Source organism: Eleutherodactylus coqui, chromosome 10, assembly GCF_035609145.1.
Source record: "Eleutherodactylus coqui strain aEleCoq1 chromosome 10, aEleCoq1.hap1, whole genome shotgun sequence".
In the NCBI taxonomy this organism is placed as follows: Eukaryota; Metazoa; Chordata; class Amphibia; order Anura; family Eleutherodactylidae; genus Eleutherodactylus; species Eleutherodactylus coqui.
In genome coordinates this window covers 115,555,706-115,583,273 of record NC_089846.1, presented here as the reverse complement: position 1 = coordinate 115,583,273, position 27,568 = coordinate 115,555,706, and the positions used below count along the sequence as shown (strand labels likewise).

General features: G+C 49.6%; 1 protein-coding gene across 1 annotated transcript; it reads right to left on the bottom strand.

Annotated features, from left to right (window-relative positions):
- On the bottom strand, positions 1–26,375 carry FAM199X (family with sequence similarity 199, X-linked). Its single transcript, XM_066579880.1, has 6 exons — positions 26,034–26,375; positions 18,221–18,440; positions 14,521–14,670; positions 5,170–5,331; positions 4,601–4,861; positions 1–687 (listed from the first exon to the last, which is right to left on the bottom strand). Exons 1-6 carry the CDS (start codon positions 26,198–26,200, stop codon positions 517–519), a joined length of 1,131 nt encoding a protein of 376 aa, XP_066435977.1. The 5' UTR covers positions 26,201–26,375; the 3' UTR covers positions 1–516.
- Between the last annotated feature and the right edge of the window lie 1,193 nt (positions 26,376–27,568).

The window sequence follows — 27,568 nt, the reverse complement described above, 5'->3', positions numbered from 1 at the left end:
CTTAGCGAGTACGCTCGCTCATCTCTATTCAATAGCCATGATCTCTCATGAACGACAGCAAAAGTGTGGATTTCCAATGTGAAAACTTCTCAGTTTGGTTGTACTTTGTCTGGGTCAGTGATGATGAACACCCTAAAGTTATCAGGGGCTGCTAGCGGCTATAAAATGTGGTTTTGCCCGTTACACTGTCATGACACAATATTTAGTAGCTAATTATAATAATTAGCAGTCTATCAACTACCACAGAACTTCAGGATCTGTTACTGGCAGGTTAGAGGAAACGTGTCGGCGTCTCCATGTAGACCTGTCTCAGACTTAATGTGTCCTTTTTGGTAGCGGAAGAAATCATGATGGATGTATAATCAAATAAAACTTTGCTGAAATATTAAATTATCATCCATGATGACCTCATAGTGGTTGAGGGACTACAATAGGGGATTGGAGATCTACATTCTGAGAAGGTCTCTGATAAAGCCTGAATGAGACTTAGGAAGAACACTGCAAGTTTCACCCTCGTCACATCAGTACGTCGACGTCGGCTTCATGCTCCTCTTCGTTGACTTTTAAAGACAGTACTTCTTCATTTAGAAATAAGCCACTGAGTCTTTCCTTCCGCGCCTGCCTCTGTTCTTTTAGCTGTCTCTTCCGCAGGGCTTTCTGCTGCAGTTTTCTTTGCTTTGACCGTTTCTATATTTAATTTAAAAAAAAAAAATACATCAATCAAATAAAGAAAGGATATCACACGGGCAATTCAACTTGTAATGTTCTAAGCATTCATCAACCCCTTCAGTGGCAGGTTTATTATTACCATGTCAGCGCAGCAAGCCCTGGAGATTTTCCTAAGGTAATTTGAAGTGGCAAACGTGTACAGTGCACAATAACGGTGTGTCCTGGCCAGCATTTCAGCACTAAAGCTGTCCACGGAAATCTTCTGGGGTTTAACTGCATGGTCAGTGCAGCAAGCCCCGGAGATTTTCCCAGGCGTACAACTAAAGGGGTTAAAGGATAACTTCACCCAAACTGCAACTTTACAATAAAAGTACAAATTAGCAGATCAAGACTACATATACCGTGTTTCCCCTGAAAATAAGACCCTGTCATTAATTTTTGACCCAAAAGAGGCACTAGGTCTTATCTTACTTACCTAGCAGGCTCGTCCAAGTTCCTCCTGCTGCTCTCCAGAGCCCCGACGCGGTTACTGAGGCCTCGGTCGCCCACAGAAGATCACCTCTGGTTATGGGATTTATGAATCCTGCCTTTGCAAAGCGATGGCTGCGATTCGTATTTCAAGCGCTGCTCAGCCAATCAATGTAGCGCTCGATGAACCAATGTGATGGCTGTGATTTGTTTTCAAGTGCTGCATTGATTGGCTGAGCAGCGCTCGAAGAACCAAAATCACAGACATGGGGTTGTGGAGGCAGGATGTATGAATTGGCTGAGCGGCAATAGTCTCAGCGGAGTTTCTGCATCTCCAGCGGTGATAGCGATGTCTGCTGCGGAAAATTGCGCCCTCACAACATGATGGCTGAGATTGGTTCTTCGAGCGCCACATCTCAGCCAATCAATGCGGCGCTCGAAGAATCAGTGTCAGCCATCGCATTGGTTCATTGAGCGCTGCATCGATTGGCTGAGCAACGCTCGAAGAACCAAAAATCACAGCCATTGCTTCCTGGAGGCAGAATTTATAAATCCCAGGAAGTGATGTTGTATGAATAGCCGAGGACTGAGAGACCCGCGTCAGAACTCTGGAGAGCAGCGGGATAGATCTGGACAAGCCTGCTAGGTATTGTATTCCTTTTTTATGTAACTAGGGCTTATTTTGGGGTTAGGGCTTATATTGCAAGCCCCCCCCCCCCCCCACACGAAAATCCTGCAAAAATCAAACTAGGGCTTATTTTTGGGATATATCCTATTTTTAGGGTAACATAGTAGAAGCACATTTTCTGCCTAGTAGTTCTACTTAAAGAGGGGTTGTACCATGTTTGAAAGTCATCCCCTACACACAGAATAAATCACAACTTTTGGATTACTGGGGGTTGGACCGCTGGAACTTCCACAAGTTCAAGCGCTTGCCTATCTCCAGCAGTCCTATTAAAATAAATGGAATAGTGGTGGCATGTGCAACCCCCACTGCACTCACTTCAGGACGTAGCCCCGTTCGAGCTTAGTGCGAGTCACACCCCCACTGATTTCACATGATGCAACCCCTTTAAAATTGCATGCAAACTATATTCTTGGTTAGCAGGTCCTGTACCTTTCAGTGCTTTACTAAACCCACTTAAGCAGCTACAGATTATTCGATGGGTCTGTTATAACCCGATGTACGGGGACAAGAAAAGTGAGTATAAGCAAGAGATTTGTCACAGAAAGGGTTTAGAGTGTCCCTCTTAAAACTTAGCTTTTATTAATAAAAATGTATATAAAAAGGATTTTTTGTGAATCCTGAAACAGACACAGATACATACAGACAACAAAAATGAGTATAATGTGACCGGCGTTATCTCCCGAAAAACTGTAAGCCAAAGTCAGGTATCTGGGGAGACGTTTTTAGGTAAAAAAAACTCCCTTAGCGGATAAGTGAATCCTGTTACCCAGTACCTAAAAGGTAGTTATTGGCTGGGAACATTTCAAGGGTCAATTTTGAAAAACCAAGTTCCTGACTTGTAAATAGTTCTATCAGCTAGCGTACGGTTCAAGGAGACGGATTGTGCTTAAATGAACAGTGCACGGTTATATCTTATAGAGGTCGCTGTCTGATAAAACACCTATCTTGGACACACATCAACGCATAGAGAACATGAATGTCCCAAATCAGGATGTATGTACCAAGAGAAAAAGGATGATGGATATAACCTGGTCAATGCCATGTAAGTCCCTATGTTTCTAGGCAACAAGAAGGGAAATTAAAAAAGACCCAACCAAATTTGATCAGGTACTAAATTTCCAAAGTACAGAGGTTCTACGCGTTTCCACTACATATCATCAGGAACCCAAACAAACAGGTACCAATAATCAAATTGAAAAATTGGTGTGGTAGACTCCCAAAATGTAGAGAGTACCACCTAGATGAGGAGGTAGTCGATCCTATAACCAGGTCTAGCAAGTTCAAATAGCCCAGTAATCCCCCCCAAGACAATGCAGGAACGAAAATAAAAAACAGCAGCAGCACCTGCCTCTAGGTTGTCTGTATCTGTGTCTGTTTTAGGAGTCACAAAAAACCCTTTTTATATACATTTTTACTAATAAAAGCTAAGTTTTAAGAGGGACACTCTAAACCCTTTCTGTGACAAGTATTATCGACATCCAGGTGTTTATCCTGCTACTGTGAAACCCCCCCCCCCTGTATAAGCAAGAGAGGTTCATCAAGTGCTAAAGCCGCCCAATGTCATCTCCTAAGGCCGGCTTCACACGAGCATGACGGGCTCCGCCGCGGAATAATCCACGGTGAAGCCCGTCACGCGCCCCCCAGAGACCCCATACTTACCAGCGGAAGATAGCGTGAAGACGCTTCCCCGCCCACCGCCGCCGCGTCACGTGACACGCCCACCGCGTCACGTGACACGCCCACCGCGTCACATGACGCTGCCGGCCACGTCACGTGACGCTGCCGGCCACGTCACGTGACACGCCCACCACGTCACATGACGCGCCGGCGGTAGGCGGGAAAGCGTTTTCACGCTATCTTCCGCTGTGTTACAGCGGGAGATAGCGTGAACGGACGGCTTCCATTGCCTGCAATGGAAGCCGTCAGCGCGTACACCCGCGGCAAATAGAACATGCCGCGGGTGAGGACGGGAGATTTCACGGTGCGGAATTCCGCAGTGGAATTCTGCATCGTGAGCATTGTGCTGTTAGGTTCAATAGAACCTAATAGCAGCGGGTAACGCAGTGGATTTTCGCCGCGAATTACGCGGCGTAAATCCGTTCGTGGGAAGGAGGCCTAAATAGCTCTACTGCAGGTGATATGAGCACAGAACAGGCGAAGGCCTGCAAGGAGGAGTCGAATGGACTACTAAAATGAATGAGTGCAGCCTGCATGATGTGAATGAAACACCAATTTCATTTCATGAGATTAGTAGAGGAAAACGTTTAGGAAAAAAAAAATCAAAAAAAAACACAACATTAAAGGGAATCCATCCGCATGTTTTTGTAGTCATTTCTGAAAGCAGCATAAGCTAGTGACTGTCACACCGATATGTGATATGTCTGCTGTGTTTATCTGTGCAGTAGAAACGTGCATTTTACTAGTAGCTGCACGTGCATAGTAGACTACAGGAAGTAGTCCTCAGTATTCATGAGCTACAGCTAGCCCTGCCCACCCCGTCCTCTAGTCACTGATCGATAGCCGACTGCCTATTACTATGCATAGACAGATAGTTGTCAATCATTGGCTGGAGATCAATGGGTTCTATCGCACATATATATGTGGTATACATTACACAATTCCGACACGCTAATGTGAGTGGAACTGCATAAGGCAATTTAATGGATTGCCTCCGAATGACCGCGTATTACACGGACGTACAGCACATGCTTAATACGCGGTATTCATACGCCCGTGTGAGGCCTGATATATATTTATATAGCAAAAGACATTTACCTTTGAATCCCTAATCCTTTCTGCAGCACTTGCAGACAGATTGCTGTCACTGTGAGTTCGGCTCATGTTTGCACTTGAGTTAGAGGCAGAGTTACCCCCGCTAGAGCCGCTGCTGCTTGCTGTGCTGACCATACTGGCGCTGCTACTGCTTACACTGGCTCCACTCACACCGCTTGTACTAGCCGTACTGTAACTGGTCCTTTTCCAACTCTCCCGTGTGGATCGCTGCCGTGGACTATGCTCCTTGATGTAGCTTCTGACCTGTCAAACAGGAAAAAACCTTAAGTTATGGCAAAATGAAAAAAAGAAACACGTTTGAGGTTAGATCAATCCCTCTCTTTCCTTACAGGTCCAAGATGGTGTTGAAAATGTATAATCTGGAAAGGGTTTTCCAATATTGGTACAAAGGCTATTCTAAATTCTAGTATATGTGCCTCCGCCATTACTATGACCACATGAGCAAATTAGGTCCCTGCTTCGTTCTGGTCTGGGACCCTATTCTGTTTAGCTACAGCCCCATTCCCCTCTTATCAGTAGCCATACTGGTCACGTCCAATACCCGCACCAACCTGTTTGAGCTTTTCATCGGTTAAGCAGTTCAGTTCAATGATGAACTCGCTGTCTGTAGGAGAAATCTGCGCCGTCGGATCGATGATTTTTATGATGTCAAGCTGTTCCCGAAGTCCCATCTCTGTGCTGACCTTTCGACTGAGATACTCTATGTATTCCACCTAGAAGGAAAACACGTGTAAAGTGATTAGTGCAATTATATAACACACATTTACTATTATAAGAGCCGGTGTCGTATCGTAGTAATCATACTAGCATCAGGCCATTTTTATCGCAATGTATTACGCCGTAGAAATAAAACGCACCTAAAGATGGCGGAATTTAGTTTTCCAATTTGACTCCACTAAGAATTTTTTAAGATTTTCAGCACATTATATAGCACCATTTAAAGGGGTTGTCCCGTGCCGAAACGGGTTGTTTTTTTTTCAATAGCCCCCCCCCCGTTCGGCGCGAGACAAACCCGATGCAGGAATAAAAAAAAAAACGGCCAGTACTTACCCGAATCCCCGCGCTCCGGCGACTTCTTACTTACCTAAGTAAGATGGCCGCCGGGATCTTCACCCACGGTGCACCATGCGGTGCACCGTGCGGTCCATTGCCGATTCCAGCCTCCTGATTGGCTGGAATCGGCACACGTGACGGGGCGGAGCTACGAGGAGCCGCTCTCCGGCACGAGCGGCCCCATTCAGAAAGGAAGAAGACCGGACTGCGCAAGCGCGTCTAATCGGGCGATTAGACGCTGAAAATTAGACGGCACCATGGAGACGGGGACGCTAGCAACGGAACAGGTAAGTGAATAACTTCTGTATGGCTCATAATTAATGCACGATGTACATTACAAAGTGCATTAATATGGCCATACAGAAGTGTATAACCCCACTTTGTTTCGCGGGACAACCCCTTTAAGGAATACAACTCGTCCCGCAAAAAACAAGCCCTCAAACAGCTACGTCGATGAAGGAAAAAAGGCGTTATGATTTTTTAAAAAGGAAGGAGGAAAAAACTAAAATGGAAAAAAAAAATCCAAAATCCTCGTGCACCAGCTGCAAGATTTTTCATTCCACTTTGCGGGCACGCTCTCCCATAGAGATGATTGGGAGCATGCACACAAAGCAGACTGAAAAGAGTCTCGCTGCTGGAGTGCACAGATTTTGCAGGGGCACAGCGACGGAACCGGGCACCTTATGGGTATATAACAGAACATTTCAGACTTCCTGTTCCAAGCCCCTTGAGTCCCAAAAGCTGGTCATGACTGTCTCCCTTTAACTGCTGGCATCCCAATTGCTGGTGTGGGAGCTGCTCAACTCCGGCTGCCTGCCCTGTAGTGAAAGTGAAGCATTACAGTGAAGCCCATCCATGTACCGAAAGCACTCCGGTACTCCTCCAGCTCTTTAGAGCTCTCGGGAGTTTGACCATCTCTCAAACTATACAAGGAGGGAGGGTCATGTAATGGGGACAACTGTAAGACACAAAAGCCATTTCAGTTAATGTGTGACTGTTCGCTACAATGGGAGGGCACTCTATTAGAGAGGTGGTCTATTTCATTGGTCAGATGATTATGTCTGATGCTTTTTTTCCCCAATCACATCCGTTAATGTTACACGTATGGCAACTTGTAAAGAATCTAGTTGTACATGGACCACATAGTCACTATAAAAATCATGGTTGAACTGATGATGTCACTGGTGATGACATCATCAGTTCGATTGTCTAAGCAAACGAGAATCTAAGAGCTCTCATTGTGTATGAAAGGGCCATCAGTAAATGGGGACATGCAAGGTCTCCATACTTCTGTGGACATCGAGCGGCGTTACTCACCAATCAGTAGGAAGGGTTTTGGCATGCATTCACACACATGGATCTAGGAAACCCTCATATTTTTTTGCATCACTCTACCAATTCAAACATAAATACACAATGCGTACCTGGATTTTTTGGAAACTCAAATAACTATTCCATTACAATATACTTCCTCAATATAAAGTATAGCATTGATTAACCCCTTAGCGCTACGGGATGTACAGTTATGTCCTTCAGCTTTGAGGTATGTATGAAGGCTGCCAGCTGTTTCTTACAGCCTGCACCCCGCCCACAACAGTCAACCCTTTAAATGCCTATGGCATGGCTTGATAGAATACATTGTACCGCCGTCTGACAGGCAATGCTATGGCATTACATCATACTGAAGGAGCAATTAAAGGGGTTGTCCCGCGAAAGCAAGTGGGGTTATACACTTCTGTATGGCCATATTAATGCACTTTGTAATGTACATTGTGCATTAATTATGAGCCATACAGAAGTTATTCACTTACCTGTTCCGTTGCTAGCGTCCTCGTCTCCATGGTGCCGTCTAATTTTCAGTGTCTAATCGCCGGATTAGACGCGCTTGCGCAGTCCGGTCTTCTTCTCTTCTGAATGGGGCCGCTCGTGCCGGAGAGCGGCTCCTCGTAGCTCCGCCCCGTCACGTGCCGATTCCAGCCAATCAGGAGGCTGGAATTGGCAATGGACCGCACAGAAGCCCTGCGGTCCACCGAGGGAGAAGATCCCGGCGGCCATCTTCCCGGGACAACCCCTTTAAAGCATCACAACTTCTTGTTCCCTCTGGGGAATAAAATAAAAAACGGGAATTTTTCTTACCGATAATTCCCTTTCTTGAAGGCATCATGACAGCATACACCTGGAGGTTGCTCACCTGCTGACCTGATGGGACAGGAAGAGGCAGAATATAAAAGGCACCTCCCCTCCACCAAACCCCAGTGCGTTCCAAATAACCACAGTGACCGTATACCTAACCAGAAGGTGTGTTTCATTGGCACCACACACCTTAGACAAAGAAATCCTAAGCATACACATTACCTCATGTGTTGGACAAAACAAGGGTAACAATGTCGGTAGGGGGGGGGGGGGGGGAAGCCCGTATGCTGTCATGATGCCTTTAAGAAAGGGAATTATCGGTAAGAAAAATTCCCGTTTTCCCTTCGTCATCATGACAGCATACACCTGGAGGAATACCAAATAACTGGCATGGGCTTTTTTAGGGAGGGATTACTGCTTGAAGCACCTTCCTCCCGAAGGTTGCATCCTCACTAGATTTTAATGTCCAGCCTATAAGGTTTAATAAACGTATGACTAGAAGTCCACGTGGCTGCGTTACAAATCTGCTCAATTGAGGCGTGCGCTCTTTCTGCCCAGGAAAATGCCACCGCCTGAGTAAAGTGGGCTTTCAAACCTTTTGGGGGAGGAATGCCCCTGGCCTTGTAAGCCTCCTGGATGGCTCTTCTGAGCCACCTGGCTATTGAATCTCTAGAAGTGGCCTTCCCTTTGGCCTGCCCCTGAAATGGAACGAAAGTTTGTCAGTCTTTCTGCAACTTTCCGTTGCCTCAAGGTACACTAGTACAGCTCTTTTAACGTCAAGATTATGGAGCCTCTGCTCCTTTTCGTTTTTAAAATTTAGACAAAGGCTGGAATGACTATTGGCTGGCCTCCGTGGAAGTCTGACAAGACTTTGGGTTGGAGGGAAGGGCCTAAAGGAGAATACGATCTCATCAGGGTGCATAGTCCTATATGGGGCCCTTTGCGAAAGGGCCTGAATTTCACCCACGCACATAGCCGACATAACTGCCACAAGGTGGGCTACCTTGTACGTCAGCAAGGCGATGGATGGGTTTCTAATAGGTTCAAATGGGGGAAAAATCGCAGAAGGTCTGGAGGACTATAGTCAGATCCCAGGGGGGGCACCATCAGCCTTATGAATCGATGCAGTCTACTCGCCCTTCTAGGAAGTTTCCTGATCCCCTTGTGCTCAGCAAGCACAAGATCAAAGAATGCCCTCAAAGCCACTACTTGGGCTTTGAGGGAATCTGGACTCAACCCTTTATACGGGCCTGCCTGGATAAAAATTTAAAAATTTTTACGAATGTCTGATTGGATGTCCTGACCCATCCATTCTGAGAATTTTTTCCCGACTTTGGAATAAATCTTTTCCATCGAGGGCATAAGGCTCTCGCAATTAATGGAAACCCTATTAGATGATAGACCCTTTTCTAAGAATTTTACCCGTTCAAGATCCAGACTGTAAGCCTGAACTTGTGAACCTCCGGGTAGAGGAGAGGACCCTGCAGCAATAGGTCCAGTCTTGACGGAAGATGGAGAGGGTCTCCCACTGACAGATCTCAGGAGAGGAAACCAAGGTCTTTTGGGCCAATAAGGCGCTACTAACGTTACTGACAGCCTTGGCCGCAGTAATTTTCTTAAGGAGTAGCGGAATCAGGGGTAAAGGGGAAAAAGCGTAAGCCAAGTCCCAAACCCATGGGTAAGAGGGGGCGCCTGTGCCTAAGGCTTGTTTCTCCGAGTCTCGGGAAAAGAGAAGACGGCAATTGGTATTTGCGCTTCACGCAAACAAAACTATTTCGGGTACCCCCTATTTGTCCCGAGTAGGCTAAACACTTCGGGATGGAGTCCCCACTCTCCTGCGTCCACTTTCTTCCTGCTTAGAAAGCCCGCGACTGAATTCTCGGCTCCTTTTATACGGAAGGCCGACAGTGACTTAGTTGTGAGTTCCGCCCATTGAAGGAACCTTCCCACCAAATGCTGAAGTAGAGGATTCCTGGTGGTACCCTGGTGGCGAATGAGTGGCACTGCCATCCTGTTATCAGAAAAAATCCTCACATGCTTCATCCCTAAACGGTTTGCAGGCTACGTCGGGTTTCCCAAACCTCATTACGTTCTCTAACGTTAGATAACCTGGATCTCTCATGAGGGTCCTATGTACCCTGTATATGGCCACCTTCAAAGGTGACCCCTCACCCTTTTGCGCTGGCATCAGTTATCGCGGGGTCCCAATTAAAAGGTTGTCTGAGGACAACCGCCAGCGGAGTGAGGATCTAGCCCTAGTGGAAATAGGGATTGTCCTGTCAGGTGAGGACTGACTTGTCCCCATTCTGGAGGATAAGTGTCTGGAGATCACCGCTGTGGAACTGGGCTCAGGGAACCACTCCAATGCATGAAGTCATTAGCCCCAGGATCCGCATCGCCTCTTATTGAAACTGTAGATTTTTATATAGAGCAGAACATTCTCTAGAATGAGCTGTTTCCTTAGAGGAGGAAGGGACGAACATTGGAGACGAAAATCCAAAATGACTCCCAGGAATTTTTTCCTGGTGTCCGGATCCATGTTGGATTTCAAATCATTAATGATCCAGCTCAGACCCTTAGATAGCTGAAGCGTGGACCCCCAGTGTGACCTCAGAATAGTGAGGGGATCTGCCACCAGCAGGGAACCATCTCTGAGCTATGCCCCCTTTCAGATGGGGGATGATGATAATCCCGCGATTGTGCAGAAAGGCTACCATTTCAAATCACCCCTTTGGAGAAGATCCGTGAAGCAGAGGAGATTCCAAAGGGAAGGTGCCATTCTCAGCGCAAATTTAGGAACTTTTTGCGATTTGACATAACTGGGGATGTGATAATACTCATCCTTTATGTCAATCGTAGCCATCACGTTATCCCTACCAATCAGGGGGGTTGCGGTTCTGATAGTTTCCATCGGTGGGAGCCATCTGGTTGGGAACCAGAAAGAGAGGGGAGTAAAACCCTTTCCCCCATTCCGTCTTAGGGATGGGGATAACTGCACCAATATCCAGCACGATTTGTTCACCCTTAAGTAGAGCCTGCTCTAGGGTTGGTGCCGGGATGATGGTTGCGGTGGAACCGGAAGCCCGTACTTGGACCCAGGCCCACACAGTCCGAGGTTAAAATGAATCTATTTGGAGGGCGGGGTTCTAGCTCAAATCTTGTACCCCTCCGTCACCAGGCCTGCGCTTGTGGGATCGATTCCTGTCATTAGGATCGTTTCCCAGCATGTGGAAGGCACCGTCAGTAGCTATGTTTCTCCAACTAGTGCACAAGTGAGCTAATCTTCTGCGGGCATGAAGATGCAGGTTGAGGGACAACAGTAAGAGCCTTACCGCTTCCTCCGGTCTTTCCATTCCCCACTTATGTTGTAGACGAGGGACATGGAATTAAGGCGCTTTTTGCGCGGTCTGATGACTAGCCGCCCCGAAAGGGTAGGGTACACAACCTATTTTTGGAGGTTATGTCTCTTGACCACTACTTTACCCCTGAATGACGGCCGCAGTGGTGCCGGAAAGCCCGTCCTTGGACCCAGGCCCACGCAGTCTCCGGTTAGCTCCCAGATGAGGTACTTCCCACTGGGGCAACCGGCACTGGCAGAAGAGATCCTCGTGTTGGATAGGGCTGCCACGAGTGTTCCGAAGCGGACCCTAGAAGCTGACCTAGTCAAACCGCCATAGAGCGAGCCACCAAGGTGGCCGCAATATTAGCTTTATAATGAACCTGGACGTGGACTAAGCCTTACGCATGGTCAGGTCTACTTTGTTGTCCATGGAGTCCTTTAAGTGGGACGTATCCTCAGATGGTAGTCCAGTTCTTTTCGTGTCAACATTTGGCGTCTCCTCAAGGATAGCCACTTCATTGTCTGCAAATAAAGGACACTCCTAAAATTCTTTTAGAAATTAACTGAGCTTGATCCATACAATTCCAATCATTAAGGATCAATGGTTTAAGTGTGGCGTTTACTGAGAATGTAGATTTACGTTGGGGAAGCTGACTCGCAACATGACGTCCTGCACAGTGCAAGGTTTCTCTGTTAGCGTTTTTTCGAAAACGAGATATTTTTTCTCCCCCTGCGACACTTCCAAGATCGAATTCTTCTGCCATGTCAGAGTCGGACTCTAACACTGCCGAAGCAGACCCTCTTGTGGCCCCTAAGGGCCCTGGTTGGAGGTCCGAGAGGTAGGACTGTTTCTTCCCAGACAACTGACTGGATTTCAGACATGGGGGAAGATTTTTCTTCCTGCAGAATTTTCGCTGAGCAGGAAGCGCATAATATTTTAGAATAGGAGTCGTCAAGTTTTGTAAGCATACTGGACGCTTTTTACTTCTCCTCCTAGCCCCCCCTAGGTTTTTGAGTATCCCTGTCGTACATGACAAGGGAGAGCTCTGTTAGTAAAGGAAGTGTAGTGCAGGTGTCTGTAGGTTGGCCCACAGGACCACTTACAGTTTGGAGATTCTCTGGGTCCTCTCTTGGCCGACATCCTGCGCTTGTGGGATCCATTCCTGTCCTTAGAATCGATTCTTAGCGTGAAAAGAAAAAACACCAGCCGACTTCTCCTGGTGCAGGGACTTTAAATTTTGAATCTGGCGCCAAGCCGCGCCAGGCCACGCCCTCTGTGTGCTCCATCGAGGCCACGCCCTCTTGCGGAGCATCTGGCGTCACACTCCTTGTGTTCCGCCCGCTACAGCCGGGACCCAGAGATGGCGGTCGCCGCCTGGTTGACGGCCGCGGTGGTGCCGGAAAGTCCGTCCTTGGACCCAGGCCCACGCAGTCCCCGGTTCGCACCCAGATGAGGTACTTCCACTGGGGCAAGCAGGGCTGCCAGAAGATGATATCTTAGAGATGGCGGCCGCCGCCTGAATGACGGCCGCAGTGGTGCCGGAAAGTCCGTCCTTGGACCCAGGCCCACGCAGTCCCCGGTTAGCTCCCAGATGAGGTACTTCCCACTGGTGCAACCGGGGCTGCCAGAAGAGATGCCGTCGCTCACCGGTAAGTCCCGGAACCACCGGCATGGGACAGCATCGCTGGAGCTCTGCCGCTGCTGTCCTGGAGGGACAGGAAAAGCACTGGTGTTTGGTGGAGGGGAGGTGCCTTTTATGTTCTGCCTCTTCCTGTCCCATCAGGTCAGCAGGTGAGCAACCTCCAGGTGTATGCTGTCATGATGTCGGAGGGAAAGTTAAAATAACTAGTAAAACTTTTTTTAAACTTATTAAAAAAAATAAATGCAAGAAACATTCTGGCCAAATGCACATGGGCAGAAATTCCATGGCGGGAATTCCTACAGAATTTCCGATTATGCCGGCTGCCATAGGTTTGCGTTAGATAATGCAATCCTATGTAGACAGCCGCGAGTTAACCGCGTGAGAACTCGCGCAGTAAACGAATCACGGCATGTCCCATTTCTGTGTGAGCCTCGCACAGGCTCGCACAGAAACATCACTGGTGACACGCCGACTGTAGTCTGCGCATGTGCGGCTGTGCGACAGCTGGTGCAGAGCAGAGAGAGACGCCGGGAGGAGGCGAGTGCTGGGTCTCTGCTTGCATCCCGCTGCGAGAATTCTCACAGCAGGATCCGACCCAGCCATCTGCAGGAGGACTTTGCTAATAAATAAAACAAAAATACATATTTGGTATCACGGTGTCTGTAAAAGCCCGATCTATCAAAGTAATGCATTATTTACCCCGCATGGGGAATGTTGCCAGAAAAAAAATTTAATTAAGAACCCCAGAATTGTGGGGTTTTTTTGGTCACTCCGTCTCCAAGAAACATGTAATAAAAAGTGATCAAACATTCGTATGTATTCAAAAATATGCTAACAACGGAAACTACACAATGTCCCGCAAAAATGAGCCCTTGCACGACTACGTCGATGGAAAAATAAAGTTATTGCGGTCAGATGATGGTGACAAAAAATAATAAAAAAAAAATCTAAGTACTACAGCAAAAAAAAAAAATATTTAGATTTGGTATCGTAGTAATCGCACTGACCCACAGAATAAAGTTATCAGGTCATTGTTGTTGCAGTGTGCACGCCGTAGAAACAAGACGCACTGAAAGATGGCGGAATTTTTTTTTTTTCCCCCATACATTATATGGTACATTAAATAGTACCATTAAAAAAATATAACTCGTCCCGCAAAAAATAAGCCCTCAGAGAGCGACTGTGATGGATCAATAAAAGAGTTAAAATAAAACTGCAATTGAAAAAGGTGAAATCAGTTGTGAATCGGTCTCAAACTCCGCACCAAATAGCGTTTGATATCACCGCAGACTTTGGCGTGGATTCGCACTAAAATCCGCTACTTGTGAACGTCCCCTTATAAATTTACTTCTAGATTAAATTGTTAAAGATTGATTGTAAGAGAAGGGGTTAATGTGTGGATGTCTTCCATACTCTGTTCTCCTTATCTCTCATTGGGAGGTGTGTGCATGAGTAGAAGAACTGAAATGCCAGGAAGACTTGCAGTATACAAACTTTCCTGGTCAGCTCCGTTATTGGCTGTCAGTAATGATGTCATTTGGACCTCAGCCAATCGGGTCCTGACGACGGCACCGTTTTACCCACTGTGAGGCAAGCCGTGATGGTTGGTGAGGCGACTGACAAATTTACGTCGCTGCTGCACAGAACCAAGCAGCAGTGACGTAAATTTATAGTTCATGGTTGCAAATCTGTCCACCCAGTCGTAGTGTCCGTAACAAGCATGGCGACATTACCTGCTCATCATTTGTCATCGCACTCCAGGGAAGCTCATCCAGATTCCTGTGCTTGTTCTTTTTCTTGGAGGGAAGGCAAGGAGAGCTAGGGATGCTGGGAATGATATCGGATAACACATCGCTGCCGCTCGCAATATCACTTCCAGGCAACTAGAGAGGGAGTAAACACATGGGTTAGGAGCTCCTACAGCTAATCTATCATTTATAAGCATGACTGATGTACCAAGTATTCTTCATGCGGTTAGGTCTATATACATATATATGGCGTAATGAGGTAAAATACGGTACGGTTATGTAGATTGAACAGACGGGGGTTTGCTTGGGCACTTGTAACATGACAAGCGCAGGGAAATCCTAAACCGATTGTGTTACTTTTCATTGGCACTACAGCAGAACCGCCTGAGAACATACAATGTGGAACATTTTAGGTTTTCCCCATGTGCAGTGAAAGTTTAGACAAGTTTATCCATAACTGACTACTTTTCCAGGTTCTCTAGGCTCGAGGTTACAGACACACAAACTAATCTGCCTTGAAGTTTGAGTTATTCAAGTTGAAGCAAATGCCGTTTAGGTATTTTAGAATGAAGAGTTCTGCAACTTTCTACTGGACTTTTTGTATCAGTTTGCTGTTATTCAATGGGAACCTAAAGGCCTCCTTCCCACGAACGGATTTACGCCGCATAAATTCGCGGCAAAAATCCGCTGCGTTGCCCCCTGCTATTAGGTTCTATTGAACCTAATAGCTCAATGCTCACGGTGCGGAATTCCACCGCTGAATTTCGCACCGTGAAATCTCCCGTCCTCACCCGCGGCATGCTCTATTTGCCGCGGGTGTACGCGCTGACGGCTTCCATTGCAGTCAATGGAAGCCATCCGTTCACGCTATCGCCCGCTGTAACACAGCGGAAGATAGCGTGAAAACGCTTTCCCGCCTACCGCCGCCGCGTCACATGACGCGGCCGGCCGCGTCACGTGACACGGCCGGCGTGTCACATGACGCGACGGCGGTGGGCGAGGAAGCGTCTTCACGCTATCTTCCGCTGGTAAGTATGGGGTCTCTGGGGGGCGCCGTGACGGGCTTCACTGCGGAATATTCCGCAGCGGAGCCCGTCACGCTCGTGTGAAGCCGGCCTTATTGTTTATTTCTGGAGAATTAAAATCTGTCCCAATCATGTTGCGATCGCACAGATCCTCTTCGCTCCAGCCCATTCACACAGCCGTATCTTCATGCGACATGCGGTCCATGTATATTATGGGCAGCCCTTGGCCCCATAATAGCCTATGTCACCATTCAGACAGACGATTTTCCACCCAGACATGTGAAAACCTGCTGCACATCCTATTCTCATCCAGTTTCACAGACAATGGGGCATACGACATTCAGTGAGCTGCACATGAGGTTCGCACACGTACATCCATGTGAATCTGGCCCGTTCACACACAGCAGACTCTTTAGAACACAGATTTTACAAAAATCCACAAATTACATGCAGATTTTGACGCCAATTTCACCATATCAATTGCAAATGATGAAAATCTACAGCAAATCTGTGCAGTAAGGCCTCATGTCCACGGGCGGATCAGATTCCGCATGCAGATTTCCGCAGCGGGGAGACCTTTGGAAACCATTTGCAGGAGATCGTGGATGTTTTTTTCCCCGCACGGATGCACTGTGGGTCATCCGCGCAGAAAAGAAATCCACAACCCGGCCTCCCGGCCTTTTCCCCACCTCCCTAATTGATTTTAACCTTCAAATCCGCAATTGTATTTGCGGATACGCTGCGGATCGTCCGCACCCACTGACTTCTATTGAGCCCCTCCGCATGGAATCTGCAGTGAAATGGAGCATGCTGCGATTTGTTTTCCGCACCAAATGGTCCACAAATCAAAGCCGCATGCTTCAATTCAGTTGCAATTGCCAATGCTTTCCTACGGGCACTTTCAATTGCGAATCTTCTACGCGGGTGACCCGTGCGGATTCCGCAAATCAAATCCGTCTGTGGACATTGGGCCTAAGGCTGCCTGTCTACGGCCATGATGGAATATCACTAGCGATATTCGGCAGCGGGGGAGGAGGAGCGGAGCACGGACAGGTCTCAGGGACGAGCCTATCTAATAGATAGGCTCACTGTGGAAAATCGCGGCAAGTAACAAAATGCCGCAATTTTAATCCAGCGAGCAGAGAATCGCTATGATTCTCCACTCGTGGACATCGGGCTGCGCTTTCCATAGTTAGTCTATGGAAAGCGTTCACTGCGTTGCCCGTGGCCTGATTGTCGCCGAGGATAACGCAGTGACATATCGCCTGTGGACAGGAGGCCTTAATTCGTAAAAAAGTAACAATGCATGCCTGAAAATCTACACAGACATTTTACACTGCATGTGAATTGGGTTTTGAAGGTCCCACTGGCTTTTATGGTCCTGGCGATTTGTGGAAACTGTTCAGTTTAGAAAACGCAACGGAAAAATGCAACAATTCTTCTACGTCTGAATATGTCCCAATTGTGATCAGCCATTTATCACATATCCAGGACAGATATATATCCCCCCCCCGGGTTTAATATATATATACACATACATACATTACACACACACACGTGCCCCAAGTTATGGGACAGGAACTATCCTCATGTAGGTCCTCCTCCAGCCCACCGAAGTGCAGCCTTGCTGTTACCCTTTTATAACCTGTGTGAGAATAAAGGAAAAGGTTTCTCCAACCCTCTAGGAGCCATCTACCGATTCTCATTGGGTCTAAGGGAGGAGGTCTGCCTTATCTCCAAACTTAAGGGGACCTCCCCCTTCCTAATAAGTACCTTAAATTATTTCTTTGGTCTAAGCAGCGGTGGAACACGTATATAATACCCTCACCTACATTGTGGACCTAGGAATGTTAAACGCTCTCATAAATCAACTTCAGAAATGGAATATCCCATCCGTCTGGCACCCACTATTCTGCCTCTGATAACTCACATCGCCTTGCCACGAGTACGCTGGCCAGTACTTCATAATCAATCTATAAACTGCTCTCCTATGACTTTTGGCACATCAGTGTGTGTATATAATATACACACACGCGGACTATAATGGGGTCCATTCGGTTTCCGCTCAGCTGTCCGGCACATTTCTTCCGGTATTGTCTGTCAGATCTGTGATGGCACCTTTGATCGGAGGTTCCAGCACAGATGTGAGTCCGGCCTAATGCACACCTGACTTAATACAAATTTTACATTAGACTAAGGCCGCCTGCACACGGGCAGAAATCCCGCGGCAGTATTTCCCGCGGGATTTCCGCCGCTGAAAGTCTGCATAGGAGTGCATTACAATATGCACTCCCATGCAGACGGCCGCGCGAAATCTCGCGCGGCAAACAAACCGCGGCATGTCCTATTTTTGTGCGGGGTTCGCACTCACCCGGCCGCCGGCTACGGTCTGCGCATGCGCTGGCTGCGCGGCAGCCGGCACATGAAAGAGCCGGGCCCGCCAGGCGCGGGTGAGTACGCGCTCGTCACTGCAGGCTCTCGGGTCGGGTCCCGTGGCGAGAATTCTCGCCGCCGGATCCGACCCGCTCGTCTGCAGGCGGCCTAAATGTCACAGGCCAAGTATCCTGAAAAAGTGTCCCCACAGGGGTGCAATCACCATGACTGGACAAACACAGTAGAAGCACATACAGAGGTCTCAGAACTAGAGCAATCTACATTACCTGCCACTCAAACTCGCTGTCAGACCAATCCCAGTAGGTGCTGATGGAGGAGGAGACGTCGCTGCACACACTGCCCTCCGGAAACAAGTCAAAGGAGGTGAAGTCCTGGTCATCCAGGAGGGAGTAGCAGTCATCCTGGTCGCCCACAGAGACGGAAGAGAATAGTTCTTCGCTGCATTCAGAGCTGGCCACACTGGTTCCACAGGACGTTAGATTCCACCTACAAACACATTATAATTAGACATGTGCTGTAAACTAGCGACTTAACTTCCCTTTGACCTATTAAACTCTCTTAAGATAACAAAACTTACTGTAAAGTGATTGAAAGGGTTAACAAGATGTGGCACAGAAAGACCCCACTTACACTTAAGGCTGGTTTAAGACGCAACGATCATCACTAAAAAGATGTCGCTCAAGCGACTTTTGAGCGATAATCGTTGTGTCATTGCAGGCCAAGATGAGCGATCACCTTGCGCTGCCAGCGGAGGATGCAGAAGACAAGCGGGGTGTCCCTGCTTGTCTTCTGCAACCAGCTGTCCCCCACTCCGAGCGCCCGGCTGTTATACAGCCCGGCGCTCAGAGTGTAGGATGCAGAAGACAAGCGGGGTGCCCCAGCTTGTCTTCTGCATCCAGTTGTTTCCCCGCTCCGATCACAGGGTGTCCCCGCTTGTCTTCTGCATCCAGTTGTTTCCCCGCTCCGATCACAGGGTGTCCCCGCTTGTCTTCTGCATCCAGTTGTTTCCCCGCTCCGATCACAGGGTGTCCCCGCTTGTCTTCTGCATCCACTAAAATCCTCTTCTTTATTGAATAGTCATGAGGAAGCAAGCAGCCACGTATCGACCCTGTACTCGGGTCTTTATCAGCTTGATAAAGACCCGAGTACAGGGTCGATACGTGGCTGCTTGCTTCCTCATGACTATTCAATAAAGAAGAGGATTTTAGTGAATGCTGCCTGGTTCTTCCTTTCTACATTGCTGATCAACGGTGGACCCAGGGAGTCGGGACCCTAACTGGGCTATTGCATAGTGCCTTGCACCAGCGGTGTGGCTGAATCTTTGGAGTGCTGCTGTGTTTCTTTTTTCTTCTTGTGTCTTCTGCATCCAGCTGTTTCCCCGCTCCGATCACAGGGTGTCCCCGCTTGTCTTCTGCATCCAGCTGTTTCCCCGCTCCGATCACAGGGTGTCCCCGCTTGTCTTCTGCATCGAGCTGTTCCCCCATTGCGATCACCTTGCGCTGTGAGTGGAGGATGCAGAAGACAAGCGGGGTGTCCCCTCTTGTTCTCTGCATCCAGCTGTTCCCCGTTCTGAGCGCCTGGTTGTTATACAGCCCGGCGCTCGGAGCAGAGGATGCAGAAGACAAGCGGGGTGTCCCTGCTTGTCTTCTGCATCCAGATGTTTTCTGCACGGAGCGCCCGGCTGTTATACAGCTAAGCGCTCCCTGCCGTGGATGAAGAACAGAGCTGGGCTGCTCTGTTCTTCATACTCAACCCGTTATCAGGGACGGGATACAGCTGAAACAATAGTATCGGCTGTATCCCGCTGTGAATCCCTGATAAGACTCATCGTCGTCTTTCAGCACACTAAAAGTCGATGATGAGCGATGGCATAACAAAAACTGCACGGTCAGTGCAGTCACACACAACAATTATTGCTCAAAAAACGGATTTTGAACGAATTTTGATCGCTAATCGTTGTGTCTAAATATGCCTTTACAGATGATCGCTCAAAGGTTTTGCGCAACCATCTTTGCATAGTCTATAGTACTTAAGTAGCTACTTAAGAGCTATGCAGGCGGAGCGGGACACCGGCGCTATTGCTTGGCGAACAATACAGCTGTTCTGCATAAGCAAACAGCTGTATTGTTCTCCGCGATTACAGCTCACATCCCGCTGTGAACTACCAGTGGGATGTGAGCTAAAAAGAATCTTATCAGCGCTGCCGACTGTGATAACAGCCTGAACCACTGATAAGAGTTCATCGCTCAATTAAAAAAAAACTAGAATTGAGCGAGGAACGAATCGTGCACGAAAACTGCACGATGTTCGTGCATTTAGACCCAACGATTCTCGCTCCAAAGACAGCTTTCAGCAAATTTTGAGCTAGAATCATTGGGTCTAAATGGGCTTAAAGTTAAAAAACTCAGGTTAAACTTTAGGTACCTTTACAGGAGGCAATTATCCCTCGAGCAGTGATTTCCGACAATAGCTAGCCCGGTGTACAGCGCCACCGACAGGGAACCGAGCGACAAATCGCTCTCTTGTCAGAGTTGCTTTGTATTCAGCTCACCTAAAAACCAAGCGACTATCAGCTTACGTAAACAGGCAGTTCTCCAACTTTGGACCACCTGCTCACAGTGAGTGGAGGCGGCCAGAATGCTCCACTTTTACTCTCAACAACTAATTGCTCCTGTGTGAAAGAACATCACCGCTAGTCGTTAGGACGACGGTGGTCTTGTGTAAAGGAACCTTTTGCAGCGTGTGTAGGGGACACCGGTTCTGTGTACCTTATACAATACAGGCCATTTAACCCCCTAAGGACCAGGCTGTTTTGTAGCTAAAGTACCAACTTTTTAGGGATGTTACCCATGTGGTGGTTTTACTGCCCCATTTTTTTTCCTCTTCAGCTATCAAAATTATTTCCCCCCCCCCCCCTTCCCCCAATTACAAATAGTTTTATTAGGGGGTAAAAAGCTAGAAAATAATTTTTTTTTTTTAATTTAGAGTTTATTTTTAAAATTAGTATATTTACACTAAAATAAAGTACAGGAACGGGTCTCGGATGTTTTGATATATGTGTTGTGTTTGTATTGTGTGTTAAAGGGGTTGTCCCGCGAAACGTTTTTTTTTTTTTTCAATAGCCCCCCCGTTCGGCGCGAGACAAACCCAATGCATGTGTTAAAAAAAAAAAAAACGTTTAGTACTTACCCGAATCCCCGCGCTACGGCGACTTCTTCCTTACCTTAGCAAGATGGCCGCCGGGATCTTCACCCACGATGCACCGCGGGTCTTCTCCCATGGTGCACCGTGGGCTCTGTGCGGTCCATTGCCGATTCCAGCCTCCTGATTGGCTGGAATCGGCACACGTGACAGGGCGGAGCTACGAGGACCAGCTCTCAGGCACGAGCGGCCCCATTCAGAAGGGAGAAGACCGGACTGCGCAAGCGCGTCTAATCGGGCGATTAGACGCTGAAATTAGACGGCACCATGGAGACGGGGACGCTAGCAACGGAACAGGTAAGTGAATAACTTCTGTATGGCTCATAATTAATGCACAATGTACATTACAAAGTGCATTAATATGGCCATACAGAAGTATATAACCCCACTTGCTGCCGCGGGACAACCCCTTTAAAAGTGTCCCAGGACAAAAAAAACCCTGTATTTAATAAAAAGGATTTGAATTAAAATAATATACGTTTTGTCTAGTTTTGGATTACAGGGTGCGTACGGCGATGGCTTTGGGTCATTTTCTTTTTTATGCCTATATTTTTATTTTATTCTGCAATTCTGTTTTACTTATTTTTGTAACTGTTTCTTTAACCATCTATGACCCCCATGACTTGTGTATGTGGACTTTTCCAAAGTGTTTGATACTGTGCCGCATAAAGGGTTGGTATATAAAATGAGAATGTGTCTGATTTGGGGATTTTAGGTATATGTAAGCTGAACTGGAGCAACCAGTGTCAGGCAGCTGCTGCCAAGGCAAATAAGATCATGGGGTGCATCAAAAGGAGTTTAGGGGCGAATGATGAGAACATTGTTCTTCCTCTTTACAAGTCACTGGTCAGACCACACATGGAATATTGTGGACAGTTTGGGGCACCGGTACTCAAGAAGGACATATCAGAGCTTGAGGGGGTACAAAGGCCGGCAACTAAAGTAATAAACAGAGTGGGCGGACTACAATACCCAGAGAGGTTATCAACATTGAGGTTATTTAGTTTAGAAAAAAAAAGACGCTTAGGGGCGACCTAATAACTATGTATAAATATATGAGGGGACAATACAGAGATCTCTCCCATGATCTGTTTATACCAGGGCGGTGACTGTAACAAGGGGGCGCCCTCTACGTCTAGAGGAAAGAAGGTTTCTACATGGACATAGTAGGGGGCCTTTCTGGAGTGATACAATATTACATGTTATAACCAATAATAATTTCAGAAGGGTCGGTGATCCGGGATTATTCTGATTGTCAGATTGGAGTAAAGAAGGATTTTTTTCCCCTTAGATGGGGAAAATTGGCTTCTACCCCATCTGAGTTTTTGACTTCCTCTGGATCCACAGTGGGGCTAACAGCCTGAACTTAATGGATATAGGTCATTCTTCAGCCTTACATACTCGGTTACATTACAAGCTGAGTGATGGTTCCCCCTGATGAACATTTACATCTGAATCATGTAGTATCATCTACGTGCAACTAAAGCAGCGTTCTGTTCAGCCACAGCCGCGCCGCCCGGCTTCAGCGCCGCCCGGCAGCCGCGCCGCCCGACTTCAGCGCCGCCCGACTTCAGCGCCGCCCGACTTCAGCGCCGCGCCGCACGGCAGCCGCGCCGCCCGACTTCAGCGCCGCGCCGCACGGCAGCCGCGCCGCCCGACTTCAGCGCCGCGCCGCACGGCAGCCGCGCCGCCCGACTTCAGCGCCGCGCCGCACGGCAGCCGCGCCGCCCGACTTCAGCGCCGCCCGACTTCAGCGCCGCCCGGCAGCCGCGCCGCCCGGCAGCCGCGCCGCCCGGCAGCCGCCCGACTTCAGAGCCGCCCAGCAGCCGCGCCGCCCGGCAGCCGCCCGGCAGCCGCGCCGCCCGGCAGCCGCGCCGCCCGGCAGCCGCGCCGCCCGGCAGCCGCGCCGCCCGGCAGCCGCCCGACTTCAGAGCCGCCCGGCAGCCGCGCCGCCCGGCAGCCGCCCGGCAGCCGCGCCGCCCGGCAGCCGCGCCGCCCGGCAGCCGCCCGGCAGCCGCGCCGCCCGGCAGCCGAGCCGCCCGACTTCAGAGCCGCCCGACTTCAGAGCCGCCCGACTTCAGAGCCGCCCGACTTCAGAGCCGCCCGACTTCAGAGCCGCCCGACTTCAGAGCCGCCCGACTTCAGAGCCGCCCGACTTCAGAGCCGCCCGACTTCAGAGCCGCCCGACTTCAGAGCCGCCCGACTTCAGAGCCGCCCGACTTCAGAGCCGCCCGACTTCAGAGCCGCCCGACTTCAGAGCCGCCCGACTTCAGAGCCGCCCGACTTCAGGGCAGCCGCGCCGCCCGACTTCAGAGCCGCCCGGCAATGAAAGATTGTTTTTCCAATTGATCTATCGATGACAATCATGTAGAGACCATGGCTGACAAATCCATTGTGAGGGCATGTGGGCACACAGGGTGAAGTCTGCCTCAATGGTGCCCATTTTGAAGTGTTTTTTTATGCAGATTTGTTGCAGTCAACATCCCCTGTATCTACAGATTAGGGGCTCCTGCCCGCATCGGTAAAACATTGAGGGTATCCCGCAGCGGTTTACCAGTATGTGATGGGTAATACGTGGCGAAAAATACCCATTGACACGAGCCTTAGAAGGAGTTACTGAGACTTGGAAAACTACACAGTACTCACCTCTTAAAGGGGTTGTCCAGTTATAATATAACATTTTTTTCTACTCACCGAGCAGTCTCGTCTCCCCCACGAAACAGCAAAGTGCCTCCGCTGAAGTTCCCGCAGGCAGCACAGACCGGATGTCAGGTGACCGCTGCAGCCAATCATCTCAGCCCATTCTCCTGGCATCAGCACTCACATTCTAGGACCCATAATGCCAGGAGGTCAGAATGGTGACCCTGCGGCCTCTGATTGGCTGCAGCAATCCTCTGATTTCCAGTCTGTACTGACCATGGGATCTTTTCTGGAGCCACTTTGCCGTTTCCTGGGGGCAAAACAGAAGTATTGGTTTTTTTTGCCAAATGCCCAGCCATTTAAAACTTAAAGAAAAAAAACAACAAAAACTTTTAATATATTATTATAATATAATAATATATTCCGACAACCCCTTTAACTGTCCGGCTGTTCACACGCTCTGGATGCTCCTGCAGCATGGTGTGTTGTATACAGCGGTTGCACCCCTGACGTCAGCGACTAGCTGCAGAGGTCATGTGACTGATGAGCAGCAGAGACAGCGGGGCATTTAACCGTATGTTTACACGGGGCAAATTTGTGGCGCCATTTACAACAGCAGCAAAGTAGATGAAATAATCCGCCCACAACCCTGCCTGAGCCGAGTGTAAATTATAGCCCGTCAGTTATAGCGCCGGATACGCTGCAGATCCACCTCTTTAAGGCCTCATGTCCACGGGGAAAATCAGGCCCGCTACGGATTCTACATGGAGAATCTGCAGCGGGTCCCTCCTGCCCCGCGGACATGAGCGCTGAAAATAGGAATTTAAAAGAATTTACCCATCCGGAGCGGGCGGGGAAGGTCTTCTCTTCCTCACGGCCGGATCTTCTTTTTCGGCCGGCGGATGAACTCGTCACGCCGGCGGCAAGTCGCCGACATGCCGCGCGCATGCGCCGGGCACATCCGCCGAGCCGAAGCAAGAAAGATCCGGCCGTGAGGAAGAGAAGACCTTCCCCGCCCGCTCCGGATGGGTAAATTCTTTTAAATTCCTATTTTAGGTCTCCCGCACGAGACCCGCACGAAAATGGAGCATGGTCCAGATTTTTTCATGCTCCGTTTTTTTTAAAATCCCTTTTATTGACCATCCGCGGGTATTTATCTACCCGCGGGTGGTCAATGCATCCCTATGGGGTGCGGATCCGCGGGCAGGAGAAGAGTTAAAATCCGCTGCGGATTTTAATTCTTCTTTTGCCCGTGGACATGAGGCCTTAATGAGGGGTGAAATCCGCACCCAAAACCGTGATAAAACTTTACAAAGAAGATTTCCTGCTGCAGACGCTCCGCAGCAAACCTGCCCCATGTGAACACGCCCTAAAGGAGCGACCCCACAGGATCATGTGCTGCCCATCCATAGGATAGATGTACGACCACTGGGACCCTCTGGGATGAGGACAAGGCACCCCGGGTAAGCCAAGCGGCAGTGCGCCGCCATCGCGACCCCGGGTAAGCCAAGCGGCAGTGCGCCGCAATCGCCACTACGGGGCTGAGGCTGACTGCCCACCGCTACCTCCATGCACATGAATGACAGCCCATGAGCTCTAGTTCTCCATTAAAAGTCCGTTCCCCATGCGGTAAGATAACCAACCGGCACTCGCTCCCCCCACCTGCGTCACCTTTACAGGACACCCCAGGCGCAGCAGCCAATGACAGCGCAGTGCTCAATCGCTGAGCTGTTATTGGCTGCAGCGCCTGAGATGGGCGGGACTGCAGCTGTAAACAAAGCCGCGGAGGAGCGGGGCCCGGCGGGGGGCACAGCGGGAGGGAAGTGAGCGCCAATTGGTTATTTTACTGCAAGAGGAGCGGGCTTTTAAATGGAATAATTCAGACCGCCCCTTTAAGAGAAAATGTGTGAAAAACAAGTTTCACATTTATAAAGAAAAAAAAAAAAACACCGCGGATCAAAGCGTAGATCCGGCGTGCGGCATTAAAGAACGGAAATGTACGGTTTACAGTTTTTTCATGTCCGTGCGGATGAGCAGCAGCCCGGCGCCCACGGCCCACGGAGCAGGAAATGCGCATTTGTTGACAACCTTTTACGTGGCCCCATAGGAGACAATAACGGCTGATGAGCGCCACACGCAGACCGCCAAGCGAGTCGCTACATGGCGCAGATGTCCGTCTGCAGGGCCCCTCAGTCCTGCCTGTGCAGCCCCACCAGCCGGGGGCGCTCTCTCACCCACCTGTTGGAGTGGAAGCGGTGCAGGGGGTCGGTGCGGTGGCACGACGACAGCTGGCAGCCGAAGTCACTAACGTCCAGGCAGCCCTCCTCACTGATGCTGCCCCGCTGCGAGAGGAGGGGGAAGGGCTCGTCCGGGGCCAGGAACTTCTCGTACAGGCCGTCAGACATGGCGCTGGCCGTCACCGCTGCCCCATACCACACTGGGCCGCCGCGGGTACCGAGCACTACCGTGGATGGCCGGGAGCAGGCCCGTCTATCAGCTCTGGCGCCTCCCACAGGGCAGGAGCGTAATGCTAGGAACACCGTGTACGTCCCACGTGACGCGCCGTGCAGTCAGCGGCCCGCAGTGACTCACCGGAGGACGCTGATTCCTCGAGCAGCGCCCTCTGGAGGCGTGGAGGTTAATGGCAGGGATGCAGTCAGCGGCCCGCAGTGACTGACGGGAGCACGCGGAGTCCTCGAGCAGCGCCCTCTAGGGGAGTGGAGGGTAATGGCAGGGATGCACTCAGCGGCCCGCAGTGACTGACGGGAGCACGCGGAGTCCTCGAGCAGCGCCCTCTAGGGGAGTGGAGGGTAATGGCAGGGATGCAGTCAGCGGCCCGCAGTGACTTTACGGGAGCACGCGGATTCCTGGAGCAGCGCCCTCTAGAGGGTAATGGCAGGGACGTAGTCATTGGACGGATTCCTTCGGGTAGCCAGAACGGAAACCCTGGGAATTCGGTGCAGAGCTGCTGCCACACTGTCTGCTCCGTTTTAGAGGGGTGTAAGGCTGCTTTCACACTTGCGCTGTGGATTCTGCTACCGTCTCCATCCCGCCAGCGATACTCGCTCCTGTGTAACAGCGCTGTAGCGGGCATCACTGGGACGAAGGTCCGGCATCGTTTCACCGACACTCGTCCCGTGTTAGTGGGGCGTTAGTCCTTTTTATAACGGAAGTGACTTAAAGGGGCTGTCCATTTGTAAACTATCGATAGCCTAAATGCAGGATTAGCCATCAATAGTAGATCGTCGGGGGTCCGTCACCCAGAAACACCCCTAATCAGCTGTTCATTGTGCACTGAGCTGATTTCTGCAGGAAGTAGAGAGCACCGTTGCCACTGCAGTGGCCAGACTTGGTATTACAGGCAAAGTTCCCATTCACTTTAATGTCTGCAATACCACACCTGGCCACTGCAGTGAGAACGGAGCTGTCTACTTTCTGCAGGAATCAGCTCAGTGCAAGAGCATACCAACCCAGGGAAGAGCTGATCAATAGGGGTCCACGAGAGGGCGGATGCCGGGGCTCACTGCACCTCAGGGGCCCGCTTCATGTCTTGACTAGCAAGGCATAGCTTTTCCTCACTGTTCTAGCTGCACTCATCAGATTAGGTTTGGAGGGCTTTTACTACGGGCAGGCCGGGCAGCACGAGGAGGTCCTACAAGGAGCGCAGCGGCGCTGACGTCAGAGAGGAGCAGAGCGGGCATTGAGCAGTCAGCCCGGAGCGGCCCGCTGCCAAGCAGTGAGCACCGTCGGAGACAGTCCTGGAGGACGAGGAC

Excerpts from the sequence above, each read along its gene's own strand:
- FAM199X (XM_066579880.1), bottom strand. The coding sequence starts at position 26,200 with ATGTCTGACGGCCTGTACGAGAAGTTCCTGGCCCCGGACGAGCCCTTC. Across the intron at positions 4,862-5,169 it reads CCGATGAAAAGCTCAAACAG|GTCAGAAGCTACATCAAGGA; the intron begins GTTGGTGCGGGT and ends CCTGTTTGACAG. Across the intron at positions 688-4,600 it reads AAAGGATTAGGGATTCAAAG|AAACGGTCAAAGCAAAGAAA; the intron begins GTAAATGTCTTT and ends AATTAAATATAG.